This window comes from Staurois parvus, unplaced genomic scaffold, assembly GCF_062004578.1.
Source record: "Staurois parvus isolate SC_StPar_1 unplaced genomic scaffold, SC_StPar_1.0 ptg001252l, whole genome shotgun sequence".
Taxonomy (NCBI): domain Eukaryota; kingdom Metazoa; phylum Chordata; class Amphibia; order Anura; family Ranidae; genus Staurois; species Staurois parvus.
This window is the reverse complement of record NW_028319048.1, coordinates 1,044,729-1,065,893: the sequence shown is the minus strand read 5'-3', so window position 1 is coordinate 1,065,893 and position 21,165 is coordinate 1,044,729. Positions and strand designations below refer to the sequence as shown.

Sequence of the window (21,165 nt, the reverse complement as noted above, 5' to 3'; positions counted from 1 at the left end):
TTGATTACCAGTCCCCAAGTGTACTTTGAAACACCACCTTTTGTTTCATTCCTCAAAGAAATGAACATGTCCTTGGGATCTGTAACAGTAGCAGTTTGTGAAGATGCAGGGATATCCTCCAATAAAGGAAGCAGCAGCATTGGAAGGGACAAGCTATGTGAAGAAAGAGGCTCATTTCCCTGCTTGGGTTTCTTTGTTTTAGCAGGACTTCTAGTAGAAGGGCTGTCAGGTGGGCTGCCCAAGGCCGGCTGTGGGTTGCAGAAGAAGACTGAGCTGGTGTCCTCAGCCAATGAGTATGAGTGCTGTGTGTCTCTGAAAGCAGCTTCCCCACCATCAAGCCAAAATCTGCAATTGGGGGATTGAGAGCAGTCAGCTTTGGTAGAGCTGATCGGGTATTCTGCCTTTTGGGCATGGCTGGAAGGGTCCCAGATGCTGGACATTGAAGGCAATGCTCCTTGAACAGCTGTGGAGCTTCAGAGAGTGAGAAGGAGAGTGGAGCTCTTTCAGCAAGCAGCCATTGTGCTCTAAGCCGTACCCCCCCCCCCCCCCCCCAGTATTGGTATTAGAATACTTCAGATTTATTTGTATATGATAATTAATTTTTCATAAGGGTCTGATTGATGGTAGTCCAGTTTGGAATATTAAAATGATGATAATAGTGTATATGCTGCATTTTCCTATATAATTATATGTCAGTATGGTTTACTCCTTTTAATAATGCATTTTTTGTGAAATAAAAACATTGTTTTAATTATACCTTCTCAGCTTTCTTTTAATTACCCCATAAAAGTCCCATATGGTTTTAATTTTTGATTTTTTATATATTATACTGGCAGACAGTATACATCAGTTATCTGGGAGGATCCCATGGTATTCCTTTGTCAAAAAAAAGACAATCCATCACAAAACATTTTAGATGCCATTTATTATATCTGTATTATACTTATTGAAAATCATTTCCATAATATTCATTTTTTTTTCAAGCTAATAGTGTTTAGTTTTGGTAATCATGTATAGAAAATGATCACATGAAATACCATTTAAAAGATTCCCCTCAACCCATATATGTGTATATATCTCCTATTTATCCCAGATACAAATCATTCCTTGCAGAAATGTCCCACTTTGGACACTTTTTGAGTCTTGTAGATGTTTCCAAATGTTTGACCTGACTTTCTAATTTTTTATTTTCTTCTGGCTATGCTGGTCAGCAAAATATTCTCACACATTTATTAATGCGTTCATGTTTTAAGCCATATCAGATTTAATCGATATGCCAGGAAGTGTGATGGTTGTGGTTCTCCCGATATTTACCATCTTGGCAAGACTTTGTCTGCAGTAGAGGATCATGCTTTGCTCTGAGTGTTTATAAAACCCTTCCACAATGTGTATGGTGTCACTGATCTACAAATCTGACACCAATTCACATGGATGAGTCTCACTAATGCTAGTACAATAGGAACAGGAAAACAATGGCGGAGATGAAAAGCTTTGCCATTGGTACAGCAGTGCCTGGAAGACAAAAAACAAAAACGATCATTTCAAAAAATATCCCTAAACATGATATCAGTCATCCAATCTGTACACTCATTTTTCCCCCAGCAAGACAGTATCGGGGAACTCTGCAGTGACCCCCAGCTGTCTGTGTATACCAAATACAACTGTTCAAATGAAAGTGCAGGTGTGTACAAATGGTTAATGTTTTATTTTTCTGTGCCGACTTTTCTGCAGTTATCTGGGTCAAATTTTCAGTTACAACTATTACGATGTTTATGTGAGCACTGTGTCCCTGGGGGGGCCTGCTGGGTGAATGGATCTCAGAGGAAAGGGTTAATGTGGCTGGCCAGGTCTTCCCACCAAAATTCTGAGATCCACCACACCTGCAGGTCAACCCGTATAAATAGAGTCTCTTCTGTGCCCCTGAGAGCTCTTCCTAAGTCACTGCCAAGATGCACGCTGTTACCCTGCTGGACTGTGTCCCCCTCCAGGGGATGGGGGGGGGGGGGCAGTAGGGATTCCCTGAGGGGATGGAAACCTGAAGACTTTATGAACTCTTAACTGCCAGCTATGAACTTTGTGCCTTTATGGATTATTGCCAGACACGGACTTTAAGGATTCTTGCTTCCACTTGTGGTTTCTTTGCCTTAACGTGGTTCTAAAGGATCAAGGTTTTTTATCTTCATGAATTCTCTGCATGAAGGTAAAAAAAACCTTCTGTGTGCAGCAGCCCCCCCAGCCCCCTCAGAACTTATTTGAGCCTCATTGTGATTGAGCGGAGTGAATGACAGCCTTGGTTGTTCTGAGTCTCTACCTCCTCATTGGCTGAGACAGCAAGCAGGAACCATTGACTCTTGCTGCTGTCAATTACAACCAGTCAGTCAATGAGGAGAGAGAGGGGCGGGGCAAAGCCATGGCTCGGTGTGTGAATGGACACACAGAGCAGCGGGTGCCCCATAGCAAGCTTCTTTCTGTGGGGTCACCCAACAGACAGGAGGAGCCAGTGGGGGACCCAAAAAGGGGAGGATCCGGGCTGCTCTGTGCAAAACCATTAAACACAGCAGGTAAGTATGACATGTTTATTAGTTTACAAACAAAATGAACCTTTAGAATCACTTTAATGGACTATTGCTTTTAAAGGACTATGGACTCACTGCTACTCAGGTATTCCTACCCAATGGGCGCTTAGAGAATCTTTGTATAGGGATACATGTGATCTTGTTACAAGAAGAGCTGTTCCTGTATGTTTTTCATTGCTTGGTTGTTGGTTGTCATATACCTATCTAAACAACCGGGCTATATCAGCGGTGTAAATAACACCCTAGAGACAGTTCCCTCCACTCTCCATGTCACCGCCATGTAAAACAAGGGAAACACAGATAATATAACACCCTTTTATTTCATAAACCACAATATACACAAATTGTGACCTTAAATTCTACATAGATATGTATGCCTCCTCTACTGGCCCCAATCCAAGATAGTCGTGTGCTCCACAGACCTTAAGTGACGTCTTGGACATAGCCCCACCCAACGCATTTCATCTAAAGAATGTCTTCAGGGATGGAGATCCCAGGATTCCAGTCTGTGGAGCACACAGCCATCTTGGGGCCAGCAGTGCAGTTTATATGTATAAGGCCTACATATCTATACAGTATGTAAGTATGCAATGTGTGTATGTTGTGGGGTTTATTAAATAAAACGGCGTTATATTATCTGTGTTTCCCTTATTTTGCTTGGCGTGGATGGAGAGTGGAGGAAACTGTCTAAGGCAGGGAATTGGACGAAAGTAGGGAAAAGGAGGAGATATTAAAGCAGAACAGCAGAAACAGAAAAAAAGCACGGAGACCTTAGGGGTCATGGGAGACCCAGTGAGTGAGTTTTCCACAAGTTGTATGTGGTTGGGCACTGATCACTGTGGTCATTGGATTCTTGTTGAAGCACAAAGAACTGTGAAATATTACAGACTTGGCACTGAAGATTTCAATGTGTACACAGACATTTTATTAAGAGCATTATATTAATGAGAACTTTATTGGTTTGCACCTTTAATGTGATAGCTAGACACGTGTGATTCTTATCATATTTCGGGGAAAAAAATTTTGTTATTCAGAGATTTGGATGTATACTAATTTCTGAATCACAATAGGAATGAATTTCAACAAATCTGCATCAAATTATACCAAAACAATGAATTAATTTGTATTCATTTGTTTCATTCTAATGATATGACACTATAGTTTGGGCATTTTATTATTGTTTGAAGCATCCGAAATAATGTAACGACATAACTAATGGATCCAGAATTTACTTTGTTCCATACGTTCCTCCGGTTCCATTTCAATTTACCATTTTTCATTATTATAAAAAATGCATCATATATGAAATGGAAACATATTGCAATAAATACAGCAAGGAAAGATGAAGTAAGATGATGATTCCCATGTATTGTGGTTGGGTTGGATGGAGGTGAATCCATCAGAATCTCTAAATCATAACATAACAAATTAATATAACATTTAGTTCCATTCGTTCTTTTGGATATCGTCCAATCAGCTCATTCCAATTTTCTTTATTATGAATGAACATAGTGAATGAATCCAAATAAATTTTGTTTCATTTTTTTTTTTTTTTTTTAAATCATCCAGTTAGCTCATTCCATTTCTCTTTGTAACAAATGAACATAACAAATGAATCTGAAATCAACTTAGTTTCATTGTTTTTTTGGATATTGTCCAATCAGCTCATTGCTTTTTTCTTTGTAACAAATGAACATAACAAATGAATCTGAAATCAATTTAGTCCCATTGTTTTCTTGGATATCGTCCAATCAGCTCATTCCATTTCTTTTTATAATGAATAAACATAACAAATGAATCCAAAATTAATTTTGGTCCATTTGTTTTTTTTTTGTAATTCTTCCAATCAGCTCGCTCCATTTCGCTTTGTGGGTTGGACTAGCCGAATTTGAAAATATGAAACTAATCTGAATATCCAAAACTAATCTGGATATACAAAACAAACTCCAAATATGTGAAACAAATCCGAGTATATGAAAGGAATCTGAGTATACAAAATTAATTCAGAAAATTAATCATTCTAACATAACGATGATGACAAAATTAATTTTTAAACTTACCAAATTAATCCGAAATAAACAGATTTTTTTGTTGTGCGCATCTCTACAGGTAGTACATTTGCTCATGAATGTTTTGAGGCACATATTTTATAATACGATAATGAAGAGGATTTGTGTAATTATTTATACTGTGAGAACAAGCTATTTATTTGTTACTCAAATAATCATTTTTCACCAGTGTGGATTTACATTTATTATTTTTTACTGAGAGTATATTTGTTTAGAGCAAACAGCGCTCCACCTCTGGAATATCTCTGTAGTATCTCCACCTTCCTTATCAGGAAAGAAAAAGATGTCCAGTATCAGTACTTACCAATCAGCACATTGTATTTTCCATAGGTGCGGAGTTTATATGAGAATAGTTCTAAGACTCTTACTTTGTCTCATAGGATGGACAACCCCGATCCCTCTATACAGAGGAAGACCTCCACATTTCTGAAATCCCACCTAACTTCACTGAATGGAGGAAGGGAACACACCTTCCCTGGAATAGGGACTCAGATGACTTATTTAGACATTTTATCCCAATGAGTTACTCCACCAGCCAACCAAATGTGATCCACTATGACTAAAGGCAATTGATTATAATATATAATTTCCTCTCTTACCTCCATCAGAAGACAGAGCAGCTGGAAATAAAAGATATAAACACAAATCAGATGTTTTTTTTATAACAAAACTATGTTACTTATCACATTTGTTCATATATATTTATTTATTTATTTCAGGTACTTATATGAGCGCTGTCAATTTACGCAGCACTTTACATATATATATATATATATATTGTACATTCACATCAGTCCCTAACCCTCAAGGGGTGTACAATCTAAGGTTCCTAACTCACATTCATATAGTAGGGCCAATTTAGACAGGATCCAATTAACCTACCAGCATGTCTTTGGAGTGTGGGAGGAAACCGGAGTACCCGGAGGAAACCCACGCAAGCACAGGGAGAACATGCAAACTCCAGGCAGGTGGTGCCATGGTTGGGATTCGAACCAATGACCCGAGTACTGCCAGGCGGAAGTGCTAACCATTTAGCCACTGTGCTGCCCCAATATAATTATTTATTTATTTCAGGTACTTATATAGCGCAGTCAATTTACGCAGCACTTTACATATATATTGTACATTCACATCAGTCCCTAACCCTCAAGGGGCGTACAATCTAAGGTCCCTAACTCACATTCATACATACACATACTAGGGACAATTTAGACAGGAGCCAATTCACCTCCCAGCATGTCTTTGGAGTGTGGGAGGAAACCGGAGTACCCGGAGGAAACCCACGCAGGCACAGGGAGAACATGCAAACTCCAGGCAGGTGGTGCCATGGTTGGGATTCGAACCAATGACCTGAGTACTGCCAGGCAGAAGTGCTAACCATTTAGCCACTGTGCTGCCCATATATATATACAGTGGAGCTGTAACTGGCTCTCAGTGGAGCCGTAATTGGCTCTCAAATCAGCTGTGCTGGGAATTATTAACATCAAGGCAACTTCAAATTAACTTCTATTAAACAATCATATTTAGGAAACATTAACAAAAAGACAAAACAAGAATAAAGCACCCCCCCCCAAAAAAAAATAAAACAAAACAAAATAAAACAAAAAAAACACTCTACCGCCTAAAAAAAAAAAAACACCCCCCCAAAAAAAAACACAACACACACACACAAAACAGACAGACTCGATGGACCACTTAGTCTTTTTCTGCCATCACCTTTCTATGTTTCTATATTTTTTAATTTCAATGTTTCTCCAATCCCCTTTATTCTGATTGGATACCAAAAATGAGCACAGGTGCTCTCCACATGGAAAGAATTAACTCCTATCCAGCCAAATACGTTTACCAGCCACCAGTGATAAGACTTCTACTTAATTCTATACTTCTTTTATATGTATAATGCACTTGATAAAATTGCAGCTGATTATAAAAAAAACTCAAGCTCACCTCCAACAGACACCCCAGCAGCTGAAAGTAAAATTAAGATACAAATATTATTAATGTAATTTGTATTATTAACTTAATTTAATTTTGTATTATTAACATTCTTACCTTAACTTTTCATCGATTTTTAGAAAAGGTTTATTGTACTTCTAAAATATATATTTTTGTATCAATTACTTTATGAGATATCAGCTACTGAAATGAAGCCTGGGTATTATATCCAATTTGTTACAAATAAAGAAATAGATATAAAAGAAAAAAAACAGAATAGCGCATCATTACTTCTACATCAGTTTTTAACAAGTTATTTTCAACTTTTAGTCTGAGTTCACACCTATGCAGTTTGCTTGTTATCCATTTTTCAGTGCTTTTCGCAGTTTGGTTTGCGTTTTTCTACACACATTTTTTATGTGTTTTTGATGCGTTTTGCATTTTGTTCAGCTATTTTTTTTTTGTTAAAGTGGAATTTTTTTTGTTGCTGGGCAGAATAAAAATGCAAAACGTGGCGAAAAGTGTCAAAAACACTCTACCATGCATTTCAGCAGCTTCTCCATTGAACTATTAGCAAAACCGCTGCTTTTTGCTTTTGAAAACTCTTTTAAAGAAGTGTTGTAAAGTGAGAAAAATGCCAGAATATTCTGCTTCTCAAAATTACAAGAGGAGGGAAATTCATAATATTTTTGACATACCAGTAAAATCTTTTTCTTGGTGTGAAATTTGAAATATAGGATCCCTATTAATTACATTGAGTATTATGCAGCTACTTTCAGGTGATTGGACAAAAAAGGGGTGTATGCAGTGTCATCCTCCTTTGTAACTCCTCCCACTCCAAGATAGTTTCAGTTTTGTAGCAAGCAATCAAGAGACCAGATTTTTTTCAATTTCTTCTTGGTCCATAATGTACAAGTCAGGTCCTCCAGCTCTGTGGATGTTTATTTAATTTTTTATATACACTTCATTATTATATCCTTTTCAGTCTTCCTTTCTCCATTTGCAACATTTATTTTTGTGGGTTTGGGAGTGCCACATCTTTTATTTTATCCACAAAGTCAGAGAGCTGCTTGTAGCACCTATGGCTGAAATCACCATTAGAGGAGGCCTTAATGTCCACCTGGTAAATCTTTACAAACATGTGAATGGAAGACCAAACGGCCGATGCTGAAAAGTCCATGAAGCACTAACAGGTTTGGTAGAGTTAAAAGGGAAGTGAGGAAATCTATTGTTTAGATCATGAACTCAGGTGATGACGTGTCTAATCCGCTTAGTAATGGTGGAATCTGAAGTAGAAATTCCTCTTTGGGAACCCTCAGGAAGCACAAAAAGGGGATCCAATTGCATAAAAGAGGCACCAACTAAGAGGTAAATTTTCATAGCAAATATTATGTCAGTGCTGGTCATAAGCTAGAAATGACAATGTACCGGAGGAGGTGTAGCGAAGAAACCACCTCAAGGAGGAAGGAGGCTTTAGGATAACCTTGTCCTTGTGCAACAGTTGGAAGGGCTCCTCACAGGCTAAGGCTGCTATCTCAGAGACCCTCCACGTAGAGGTGATAGTAACAAGAATGGCCACCTTGTAAATGAGGTCAAACAAGGGAATATCCCCAACAGGTTCAAAGGGCAGCTTCTCAAAAGCTAAAAATAAAACAGATGAAGACCCCATGGACAAACAGTGGAGTGTGCAAAGTGAAAGATGTGTGAGACAACTTATACAAAAGCCTTAAATAGTGAATGAGAAGCCAATGACATATGAAACAATACAGCCAAGGCTGATATTTTGCCACTTTAGTACTCAAAGCCATGTGCTGATGCAGACCAGACTGGCAGAAGGGCAGGATGAGTTCCCTGGAGTATTTCTAAGGAGAAATTTCCTTAACTTGCACCAAGCAAGATAGAATTTCATGAAGACTGAGCATGTTCACTTGCCAGCTTTCCACTCCAGGGATATGGATGTGTATAGGGCCAGAATATACAGTTCTATCCATGAGAAAATCATGTATGCTTCCCATTCCACATCTTTGGAGTGAAATTACTTCCTTGACTCCAGTACTGAGTTGGAAACCCCAAACGCCAGTGAGAGTCTGGCCTTGGGGTCTGATGCTGACAAAATGGTGAGATGCAACAGACTGGAGAGAAAGTAGACGTATGGCACTGCTTCAAAGAGGCAATCCTTCCACCCCCAAAAAATCGTGCAGCCACATGACTTTGCCCCAGGGTAGTAAAATCCTGGACTGGGTCATGTATAACAGGTCAAAGCACTCTAGTTTGTGAGAAGGTTCCATCAATGACTTACATAGGCTGAGGATTAAACCAAAGCTTTGCAGAATCTGCATCATCCACTGGATGTTAGCTGACAGGGATAGGGAGGACTGATCCTTTACTGGGAGATCATCCAGGAATCCCATAACATAAATCCCCAGAACACAGAGCAGAGCTCAGACTGGGGCAAGCGCCTTTGTGAAAACCCAGAGGTACCAAGGAGAAGCCAAAGTGATGAGAGACAAAGGGGTGATGCTGATCGTCCATTGCAGAACTCAGATAGCATTGATGTGGAGGATAGATGGAGATGTACAAATAGGCTTCCCAAATGTCTACTGAAGTAAAAAAATCAGAAACAAGGAGGCAATTACTGGCCTGGCAGAACCCATGCAGAACCTCTGAACGCATTGAGAGTCTTTAGATCCAGAATGAGAAAAATTCCTCCATTTGGTTTCCAACCAGGGGTGGACTGACCATTTGAAAACTCAGACACTGCCCCAGGGCCCGGGGTCAGTAGGGGGCCCCATGAGATGCCCCTGGTACCTTTTTCATAGGCTTTTTTGAGTTTGGGCAAGGACACAGGGGCCCTATGATACCCTATTGCCCGGGGGCCCCATGAGTTGTCAGTCCGCCCCTGTTTCCAACTGTAAAGTGATGTGTGCAGAGGAGCTGCTGGACAACAGCAAGAAGATCCAACCGCCCTTGCTGCACAAGAGTCGCAGTGACTACGGTTCCGCAATGAATATAATCGGAATCAACAGAGTAAGAAAAGCTTCATAGGAAAAGGAAACTTCGCTAAGCTAACACTAGCAAACAACTGAGGCTCTCTGGGAGTGGGAGGTCTTATATAGGGGGATGTCCCTGTAGACTTCTCTTTTTTACCAGCGTCCAATCACCTGAAGGCAGATGCATAATACCCAGTGCAACAACTAAAGATCCCGTGTCCTGTACCATACGACTAACACCTTCCCATGCTAAGCATTGTTATACAAATGTTTTGTGAACTAGAAGTAGATATTGACAGTCACATGTACAGTATAGGAGACATCACATATTTCCAAAAACAGTCTTTATAAAAATAAATCTCACCTTTCTGGTATATAGGTCCAATAGTTATATTTTTCACATTATCATTGCCAACCGAAGAAGATCTCATAGCCGGACAACTCTAAAACCCCAAAAAAGAGTCATCAAATTCTAACCCAGAAACAATAATAGAGATGTCACAAACATGTATTGTCAAATTCTGAGGGTTTCTACATCCCAGGAATGAGAACAATTCTTAATGTATTATCAGATCTTCCCAAAGAGCCCCGGGTGTTATATAAATGACAACATGTTTATACTGCAAATAAAACTCCTCATCTTATTGGAAATATCAGTTAGTTATGTATATTGTTCAAGAATATTTTTAAGGGGAACAAATGAATGCAATAAATATCATTATTATCAATTCATGTTTACAAATAGGAAATACTTTCAATTGTAATAAATACATAACATGCCGACTTATTATGAAGACATGAACTATTATATGATAACAAAATGATCAAACTGTCATGTAATAAACATTCCAAGAAATTTCAAATTAATTGTAAATGTATGTGCCATTGTCTTATATATATATATATATATATATATATATATATATATATATATATATATATATTTAATAAATATTAATTTTAATTGAATTTTCAGTTGAGATTTCCCTTTCCTAACATTTTTTTTAATTAGTTTATCAAAGAAACTTATAATATTTGCCACATATAGACAAACCAACAGAAGAACTTAATCCAACTGACCAACCACAGTCACACATTATTATTATTATTATTATTATTATTATTATTATTATTATAGTAGTAGCAGTACTAGTGGTGGTGGTAGTAGTAGTAGTAGTAGTAGTGTTGGTAGTAGTAGTAGTAGCAGCAGTTTTAGTAGTAGTAGTAGTGTTGGTAGAAGTAGTAGTAGTAGTGGTAATAGTAATGGTAGTAGTGGTAGTATTAGTAGTAGTAGTAGTAGTAGTAGTGTTAGTAGTAGTAGTAGTAGTGGTAATAGCAGTGAGAATAGCAGTGGTAGTAGTAGTATTGGTAGTGGTAGTAGTAGTAGTAGTAGTAGTAGTCGTGGTAGTAGTAGTGGTAGTAGTAGTAGTAGTAGTAGTAGTAGTAGTAGTAGTGTTAGTAGTAGTAGTAGTAGTGGTAATAGCAGTGAGAATAGCAGTGGTAGTAGTAGTATTGGTAGTGGTAGTAGTAGTAGTAGTAGTAGTCGTGGTAGTAGTAGTGGTAGTAGTAGTAGTAGTAGTAGTAGTAGTAGTAGTAGTAGTCGTGGTAGTAGTAGTCGTGGTAGTAGTAGTGGTAGTAGTAGTAGTGGTAGTAGTAGTGGTAGTAGTAGTAGTGGTAGTAGTAGTAGTGGTATTAGTAGTAGTAGTGGTAGTAGTAGTAATGGTAGTAGTAGTGGTAGTAGTGGTAGTAGTAGTAGTGGTAGTAGTAGTAGTGGTAGAAGTAGTAGTGGTAGTAGTAGTAGTGGTAGTAGTAGTGGTAGTAGTAGTAGTAGTATTGGTAGTAGTATTGGTAGTAGTAGTGGTAGTAGTAGTAGTAGTATTGGTAGTAGTATTGGTAGTAGTAGTGGTAGTGGTAGTAGTAGTAGTAGTATTGGTAGTAGTATTGGTAGTAGTAGTGGTAGTGGTAGTAGTAGTAGTAGTGGTAGTAGTAGTAGTGATAGTAGTAGTGGTAGTATTTTAATATTAATATTATTTCATAAAGCCATTACACATTCTTTAATGCTGGACAAGGAGCTCTGAGCCAATCCCCTGCACCGGAGGAGCTTGCACTCTAATATTCCTGCCTCATATAGCCATACAACACTGACAGTTTAAAAGGGAACTTAAAGTGTTGTAAAGGCAGAAAGTTTTTTACCTTCATGCATTATAGGCATGAAGGTAAAAAACCTTAAGTCTTCCCCTCCCCCCTATTGTGATCCAGCACTGTGCATGAGAGCATCAGATCTCCTAGGTCTCTCCCTCTTCATTGGCTGAGACACAGCAGCAGGAGACATTGGCTCCCGCTTCTTTCAATCTTAGCCAGTGAGGAGAGAGTGGGAGGCGGGGCAGAGACACGCTCCCTGTGTCTTATAGGCACACAGAGGTGGAGCGGGAGCGAGCATGAATGCTTGAATGCCTCCAGGGCAGGCAGGGGCCAGAAGCACTGGTGGGGGACCCGAGAAGAGGGGAATCAGGGCTGCTCTGTGCACAACCATTGCACAGGGCAGGTAAGTATGATTTGTTTGTTATTTATATACTTTGTTAATATGTGAACCATTACAATCTAAATTTCACAAATAAACCATTGAGGACGGGCAGGATCTTTCATGCAGAATATAGATACAATGTCTCTGCATTACACTTCCCTTGCCTGCCTGTCCTCTCTATACACGGAGCTGTGCATGCGCTGCTCACTGCAGAAATGCAAAAAGCCGGATTACTGAACTCCCATTGTGTGTGGGAGTCACATCATCTTGGGCCAGCCAATTACATCATCCCTGGATTGATACCCAAAGACCACCAGACTGATGATGTCAGTGCCCAGTGGGGAGCTCTGGGGGAACACAACACTGGAGAACAGGTAAGTAGAGTTCTGCTTTAAGTGGAGCCCAGTTAGCCTATCAGTATAGTAAAATCTTTAACCTGCCAAAATAACATTTTGTGATTTGTGATTCCCACCCTTCTACCACACTACACCTACAGAGGGTGCCGGTCCTACTTTCTTCTTCAGATTTCAGGCTCCTGCTCCCATCTCTATCTCTAGCCTGCTCATTAGATAATCAACCATCATCATCTCTATGATAACTCATTGTCCAATTAGCAGGCAGGTGACAAAGAAAGTTACTGAAACAGGAAACAGTGGAGTTATATTTCTGGCTGTGCAGTGTGGCAGGGGTTCCTAAACCACAAGATTAGCCAAAACAGATTCACAAAATTCCTTTCCAAGTCCCCATGGTCTGGGGGTGGAGCCTAAACATGGCGGCGTCGGAGAGCACGATGTGAGTGCTCTCCGATAACCTCAAATCTGACCATCCCGAGACCCTCATGGAGTGAAGCCCTACCTGAGTGTGGAGGGTCCTGGTGGAGGGAGAGGCGGGCGTGGAGAGGGGAGAGCGGAGCTTACACGGACCTCCGGGAGGTGAACTTGCGGTGGAGATCCCAGTGCAGCTGTCGGGTTGCCGGGGAAACGAAGCAGGGCGGTGTGAGCACGCTGCTCACCGCAAAGGACGACTGGGAAGTAGAAACGCCGGCCGGTTCCCTCGTTGAGCGGCAGTGACAAATCGGCTCCCCTGGCACCACATGAATAGAAACCCGTGAGGATAGAGGAGGAGAGAGGCTGCAGGAGTAAGGCGCCAGCTACGGAGGACCCTTGAGAGAAAGTGGATGCTGGCTGGCGCCCTGATGTGACAGGGTGCTGCTGGCGTATAGCTGCCTATACCCCCTGGCCGGCTGTTTGATCCTGGGTCAGGGAGACCCATAAATATCAGAAGATCCATTTTCCTTCCCTGAGGCGACTTCTAAGGATCAAGAAAGGAAAGAGAAAGGAGGAGGAAAGAAAGAAATACAGTATCGGAAACCCTGAGGAATCCCCCCCCAGGACTGAGCAGCAGTGAAGACCCCCCACACAAGTATGGAGTCACCGTCCTGAGAAGGGAAGGGTGAGTGAAAAATGCTGGGAGCTTATTGTGTGGTGAACCCTTGAGTGACATAGGCTACTAAGGGGTGAAGAAGGGGAGGATTCCCAGGGGTTAGAAGATAAGAAGAGAGGAGGCCCAGGTGTCTTAGGAGAGTAAAGGATATAGGAAAAATTGCAAGTCTACCAAGATATTTAGAGGATATGAAGAATAAAGGTCCCAAGGGAGCAGGGCCCAAAGGGTCCCAAACAGGAACAATAAAGAAATATACATCATATGGAAATACTATGCCAGAAAGGGCCCAAGGTGCAAAGGGGGAAATGGACACTAGTTCAGGAAGTAGTCCTAGATTATCATTGGGCTTGAATAGCAGCAGTAGCCACCAAATAGTGGATGACCTGGGAAGGAAAGGATCTGAAGGTGAACTACAGATACCAAATAAGAAGGAGATGGCTGAAATGTTTCAAAATTTGGAAAAAACGATAAAACATGAAATGACAGCTATTCGAAACGATTTAGGACATCTGCTATCAAGAGTGGAAGAAACGGAGGAGAAAGTTAAAACCCAGGCCCAGAATATAGATAATCTAAGGGAAAAAATAAGCCAATTAGAAAATAACCAGAAAAAAATGATCTATAGGATGGAAGTTCAAGAAAATAAAGAAAGAAGGTGTAACCTTAGAATACGAGGAATCCCAGAGACTGCTAAAGGGGAAATATTATACGAACTAGTTAAAAAAATCCTAAACTCCATAAGAGATAGACCTGAAACAGACGGGATCAAGTTAGATGGAGTGTTTAGAATAGGAAAGCTCAATCAGGATATTGAGAAGGAAAGACCGAGGGACATAATTGTCCAGTTCCAAAATTTTGTGGTCAAAGATGAGATTTGGAAGAAGACTAAGGGAAGATCATTAATTAAGTTTGGAGACTTGACTATACAAATCTATGCGGACTTAACAGTAGAGACCCTAAGGAGAAGGAGATCCCTGAAACCCCTGTTGGAGCAAATGAGAAAACAGAATGTGCAGTATAGATGGGCTACCTCAGTATTTCTAATTGGCTGGAAAAATGGGGTCACAGCGTATTTGCGATTTCCGGAGGATTTAAGAGATTTTTGTGATAGACTGGACTTGCATAGAATGGAGATAGCTGGGTGGGAAGAAGAAAAAGAAGACAAAGGAAATATAACTAATGCAAGAAAAGAGGACTGGCAGCACGTCGGGGGGAGGGGGGAGGGAGGCCCTGGGGAAGAGAGGGAGAATTAAGTAGAGAATGAGTATTTTTTTTTTTTCTCTCTTACTTCACTCTCTCGCCTCTGGTCTTCCTCCTCCGGAGGTCGAGACCCACTTGGAGGCTACGGTTAAGGGTGGGAGGTAAAGAGTAAAGACTCTCGCTGAGACTAGACTATAGAGAGAGGGAATCGGGGGGGTCGGAGAAGAGGTGAGCCGTACATGGGTGGAGCTTACGCCCTAAATTTTAATCTATGGTGGAAATGGATCCACAAATGATTTGTAGGCAGTTTATACGCCTAAAAATGGGTAGGGGAAAAAAAAGAGAGGGTGTGAGGGGTGGTAGGTGGGGGGAAGGGGGGGAGGGGGGTGGGGCTAATATTCTGCAAGATATCCGGTCCTAATAGGTGGACAGGGGGAGTGGGGCTAATATTCTGCAAGTCATTCGGGCCTAATAGGAGGAGACAAATTAGAAGAGAGATAAATAAAATCAAGAAGGATGGAAGAAATACAGTTTATAACATATATTGTGAATGGGTTGAATTGCCCTGGGAAAAGATTTAAGTTGTTTAAAGAGTTACATCATAGGGCAACGTCAGTGGTATTTTTGCAGGAGACACATTTTGAGATAGAATCTAATGTGAAACTGAAATCCAAATATTATCCTACATGGTATTACGCTGACTCTCCAATTAAAAGAGCAAAGGGGGTGGCAATAGGATTGGCAAAAAATATGAGATTTGAGTTGGAAGATAGAAGGACTGATCCGGAAGGGAGATTCCTGTTTTTGAAAGGTAAACTACAGGGAATTGAATGCACACTAGCCAATATATATTGCCCCAACAAGAAACCTGAGATCTTTCTGAAGGGTTTGCTAAAAAAACTGATAGATTTTAAAAAAGGGCGTTTGATAATAGCAGGAGATTTGAATCTCTGTATGGACCCACAAATGGATGCAACCTCCCTTGTGCAGAGAGAAGGGGGTAGGTCCTTGAGAGCATTGAGGAAGGTGATCCACGAGTACCAGCTGGTGGACACCTGGAGAATAATGCATATGAAGGACAGAGACTATACCTTCTTCTCTAATGCACATGAGATATACTCGAGACTGGATTACATTCTAATAGATCATCAACTTATTGAAATGCTGGTTAAAATAGAAATAGAGACAAGAACTTTTTCGGACCATGCCCCAGTCGTAATGAAAATGGGATGGGGAAAAAGGTGGACGGGAGGTTTAGGATGGAGATTAAATGAGGCTCTTCTCTTGGATGAGGATATTGTGCAGAAGATCAGTGAAGAGATTAAGGTATATTTCCAGGAGAATGAGACAGAGGAAGTATCGACAGCTACAATATGGGAAAGTCATAAGGTATATATAAGAGGAATCCTGATTGCGATGGGAGCAAGGAAGAAAAGAGAAAGAAGAGAGAGGGTTAGTGGACTCTTAAAGGAAATCCTGGAATTGGAGCAGATACATAAGAAAAAAATAACAATAGAAACAAGACAGAAGTTAAGGGATAAAAAAGACGAATTAGAGAGATTGGTGGAAGAGGAGAGGAGAAGAGTATATAATAAAGTATTAAGTGAAAGATATAGATGGGGTGATAGACCAGGAAAATACTTAATGAGAGCCCTGAATAAGAAGAAGAACAGGAATTATATAGAAAAGATAAAAAGCCCTAAGGGGGAGATGGTCCACTCAACTAAAGAAATCATTAAAGTATTCACGGAGTATTATAGAAAGTTGTATAACATCAGCCACCTAGGAACATCAAAAGAAATTAGAGAAGGTATTAATGAAAAAAGGAGGATATATTTAAAAAATGCGGGATTGCCAAAGCTTAGTGAAACACAACTGAACTCCTTGGATGCAGAAATTTCTCAGGAAGAAATAGAAGCAGCATTAAGAAGTACAGGGGGAGGGAAAAGCCCAGGCCCGGATGGTTATACTGTTAAGTACTATAAAAAATTTAGTGAAGTACTGTTACCAAAGTTAAAGAAATATATGAATGACTTGGGAGGTGGGATGGAGGGGAGGAGGGAATCCCTTCAGGCCCATGTTGTTCTCATACACAAGGAGGGAAAAGATCCCTCTCAGTGCTCTAGTTACAGACCAATTTCATTATTAAACACTGATACTAAGTTGTACGCAAAGGTCCTAGCAAACAGGCTGAAAGATCTAATGCCCGAATGGATCCATGGAGACCAGGTGGGCTTTGTCCAGGGGAGAGAGGGTAGAGATAATGGTTTGAGAACTCTGATGCTTATCCAGAAAAGTAGAAAAGGGAAAGCCCCGGTGGTGCTTTTGTCAATTGATGCCGAAAAGGCGTTTGATAGCGTGGACTGGGGCTTTATGATGGACAACTTGGAAGTGTTGGGGATTGGAGAGAGAATGCGTGAATGGATAGGTAAACTATATAAGGAGCCCACCGCAATCATCACGGTAAATGGGGAGAGGTCGGAATCCATTGGGATGTCCAATGGAACAAGGCAAGGATGCCCATTGTCCCCCTTGCTGTATGTATTGACATTGGAACCCCTGCTATCAATAATAAGGAATAGTGGAGCGGTAAAGGGAATCCAGATAGAAAATATAGAACACAAAGTAGCGGCCTTTGCGGATGACTTACTGTTTTATGTAGGCAACCCCCGAATAACTCTACCAAATATAATGAAGACCCTGAAGGAATATGGTGAACTATCTAATCTAAGAATTAATCCAACAAAAACTGAGATTTTGAACATTAATATACCAAAGAGCGAAAAAGAAAAATTACAAAAAGAATTCCCCTTTATATGGAGAGAAAAAGATATAAAATACCTAGGAATAAAACTTGCTACCTCATATAAACAACTGTATAGATTAAACTATATTTCTCTGATAAATGAGATTAAGGACGAACTAAAAAGATTAGAAGGAGGAAATCCATCATGGTTAGGACGTATAAACCTAATTAAAATGGTAATTATACCTAAAATACTCTATAGATTTCAAATGATCCCAATCAAACTCCCAGAGGCGTTTTTTAAGATAATGAGAAAAATGTTAACAAGATATATATGGAGGAATAAAAAGCCAAGAGTATCATATGAAACACTAAGTAGGACTAAAGAGAAAGGGGGGATGGGACTACCTGATGTCAAGAGATATTACAAAGCAGTAATGTTAGCAAGAATCTATGACTGGACTTTTAATCACAAGGGGAAAAGTTGGGTAAAAATAGAGAATGATCTGAGTGGGATTAATTTGAGTAAGATGATATGGGTTCCAGCACATTATAGAAGAATTAAAGAGGGCACAAGCACTTACACTTTAATTGTCTTAAGGATATGGGATAATCTACATAAACACATGAAATGGGAATTCAACTCTATATTAATGCCTCTTGCAAACACGGAATTTTTCCCCCCAGGAAAAGATGAGATATCAGGGAGATGGTTTAAAAAGGAAGATATCCAATTGAGAGACGTATTGGTAGAGGGGGAATTGAGAACATTTAAAGAATTAAAAGAGATGGGAGGAGATATGTTTACTAAAATAGATGAGTGGAAATATCATCAATTGAAATGTTTTATAGGAACTCTCCCAAAACCCTTGAGATTAAAAAAGGAGTGGAATATGTTTGAAAGGCTATTAGAAACACGGCGAGATGGGAAACACGGTGTTACAAAAATGTATATAATACTTACAGAACTAGACACAGACACAAAGTTAATTTTTATAACAAATTGGGAAAGAGATATGGAGGTGGTGATAGATGAAGATCAACAGAATAAGATATTTAGACTAATTCACGAGAGTGTTAGTATGAGAGATATTGAGATTAACTATAAATGTTTGACACGATGGCATATTACACCGAGCACTGAGCACAGGATGAGGGGGGAGAATTCAAAAATGTGTTGGAGAGGATGTGGGGAAGAGGGCACGGTGTTTCACATATGGTGGCAATGTCCAAAAATTCAGGTTTTCTGGAAGACAATAGTCAAATTAATAGAAATCATAACTGGAAATGACATAGGATTAGACCCAACCATGTGTCTCCTACATAGTGTTGAGACAACAGTAAATAAATATAAAGAATCAGGTGTATGGTACTACTTAAGTGCTGCAAAAGGGTTGATCCCCAAGTTTTGGCGGAGGATAGAGGTACCAACGGAGGAGGATTGGATCAATAGGGTAAACCAGATTAGCAGAATGGAAAAATCTTATCATATTCAGGAAGATAGGATGAAAATATACTATTTACGATGGGAAAAATGGGAAAAATCGGGATTGAAAGAAAAATATAGAAAACTCTAAATTAGGAAGTTATTCGAAGTTACTGGGCCCAGAGGGATTGGAGATCTTGCAGAGGGGAGGGAGGGGGGGGAAGGGGGGAAATGATGGGTGGGGAGGGAAGGGAAAGAAAAGAGGTAAATAGAAGGGACAGAGTAGAAATGTAGTGATATTTTTATGTATTGTGTCTCTTTTTATGGAATTTTTGTAATAATGTGAAAAATCAATAAATATTTAAATTAAAAAAACAAAACAAAATTCCTTTCCAAGAGAAACATTTCACATGTATCAGTTCTGACTTGGAATTCATCTGTTTTCCTGAATTCCCAACCTTAGAACACAGAAATGTACATTACCAATCAATACTCACAGCTGCGCAGTAGGAGTTGGAGGTGTCACACAAGCCGACCTGACAGTGTAAGTAAATCTGACTGAATCCTGCCAGGAATTTAAACACTTGAAGTGAAAAGCGACCTTTAAGGGACACTCCATTTTCCGCCATGGAGAGTGTTGGGTCATTCTTGTTGGGACATCTAAAAGTGATATCATCAGACAAGGATCAGAATATTTTCAGCAATATCAAGCTATAAAGGTGAGTTATTTCCATTCATTAATATTCTCTTTCCTGTAGCAGTTTTCCTGATCTGAAAGGTCATTTTGGGTTTTTTTCCACCATTGATTAGATTCTGACACCAATGCCTGACAGGTAAATTCTAGAATCAGTTTGGTGAGCAAACAGGAGGCCCATTCATTATGTAAAAAATATCAAATCATTTCCAACCTGTCCTTTCCCTTTTTTATTACCTTGAGTTTTAGACACAAATACAAAAAAACAACTTGAAAAAAGTAACAAGACTTTAACAAAATCATGCAGCCAGTGTTAACCGCTTGCCCTCCGAAAGATTTATGACCCGGCCATTTTTTTATATGCGGCACTGCGTTACTTTACAAGACAATTGCGCGGTCATGCAAAGCTATACCCAAATAAAATTGATGTCATTTTGCCCACAAGTAGAGCTTTCTTTTGGTATTCTTTGATCACCACTGCGCTTTTTATTTTGTTGTTGTTTTTGAGTTATAATTAAAAAAAAACACAGTTTAAAAAAAAATATATTTTTAAAATTTCTGCTATAAAACATATCTCATAAAAACATTGTTCTTAATAAATTTAGGCCAGAATATATTCTGCTGCATAATTGTGGTAAAAAAATGTGAACAAGCGTATATTGATTGGTTTGCACAAAACTTATAATGTCTACAAACTATGGGATATAGACTGGAATTTAAATTTTTTTTTTTCATACAAGTAATGGCAGCCAGTGTTAACCACTTGCCCTCTGAAAGATTTATGACCCGGCCATTTTTTATATACAGCACTGTGTTACTTTACATGACAATTGCGCGGTCATGCAAAGCTATACCCAAATAAAATTGAAGTCATTTTGCCCACAAGTAGAGCTTTCTTTTGGTATTCTTTGATCACCACTGCATTTTTTTGCATTATAAACAAGAAAAGACAGTTTAAAAATATATATTTTTTTAAATTTCTGCTATAAAACATATCCAATAAAAACATTTAAGAAATCAAATTTCTTCATAAATTTAGGCCAGAATGTATTCTGCTACATAATTGTGGTAAAAAAATGCCAATAAGCGTATATTGATTGGTTTGCACAAAAGTTATGTCTACAAACTATGGGATATAGACTGGAATGTTTATTTTACATTTTTTTTTATAATGGGAGTGATCAGTGACTTATAGAAGGACTGCAATATTGCATCAGACAATCGGACACTAACTGACACCTTGTGGGAACCAGTGACACGGATACAGTGATCAGTGCTGAAAAGATAGACTGACACTGTAGTAGTGACACCGGTGAGGAAGGTGCTAAACTTCTAAGGCGATCAAAGAGTTAACTGTGTGCCTAGCTAGTGTTTTAGTGTAAACTGTGTGCTGCTTTTACTAAGGGATGTGATTGATTCTATTCCCTGCTTTGCAAAGACACAGGATCCATCACTTCCCCTCAGTCAGAACAGAGCTCTGCCTTGTTTACATTGGCAGAGCTCTGATCTATTTCTCCGCCCAATAGTTGGCTGGTGCCAGTGGACATTCGCTGTACAGAACT

At 39.5% G+C, this 21,165-nt stretch overlaps 1 protein-coding gene and 1 long non-coding RNA gene across 2 annotated transcripts in view; both read right to left on the bottom strand.

The window, feature by feature from the left end:
• Positions 1–906: 906 nt before the first annotated feature.
• LOC149437845 (uncharacterized) lies at positions 907–6,606 on the bottom strand. The gene is made up of 3 exons (XR_016307995.1): positions 6,593–6,606; positions 5,245–5,265; positions 907–1,512 (listed from the first exon to the last, which is right to left on the bottom strand). It is a non-coding gene; the product is annotated as an uncharacterized LOC149437845 (long non-coding RNA).
• A 1,367-nt stretch (positions 6,607–7,973) lies between these two features.
• LOC149437844 (uromodulin-like) overlaps positions 7,974–21,165 on the bottom strand; it is a 39,594-nt gene continuing 26,402 nt past the window's right edge. The window contains exons 11-13 of the mRNA XM_089660545.1: positions 19,407–19,569; positions 9,935–10,013; positions 7,974–8,221 (exon numbers count right to left, since the gene is read on the bottom strand). Of these exons, the coding sequence (XP_089516671.1) occupies positions 7,974–8,221; positions 9,935–10,013; positions 19,407–19,569 (490 nt within the window). The remainder of the gene's footprint in view (positions 8,222–9,934; positions 10,014–19,406; positions 19,570–21,165) is intronic.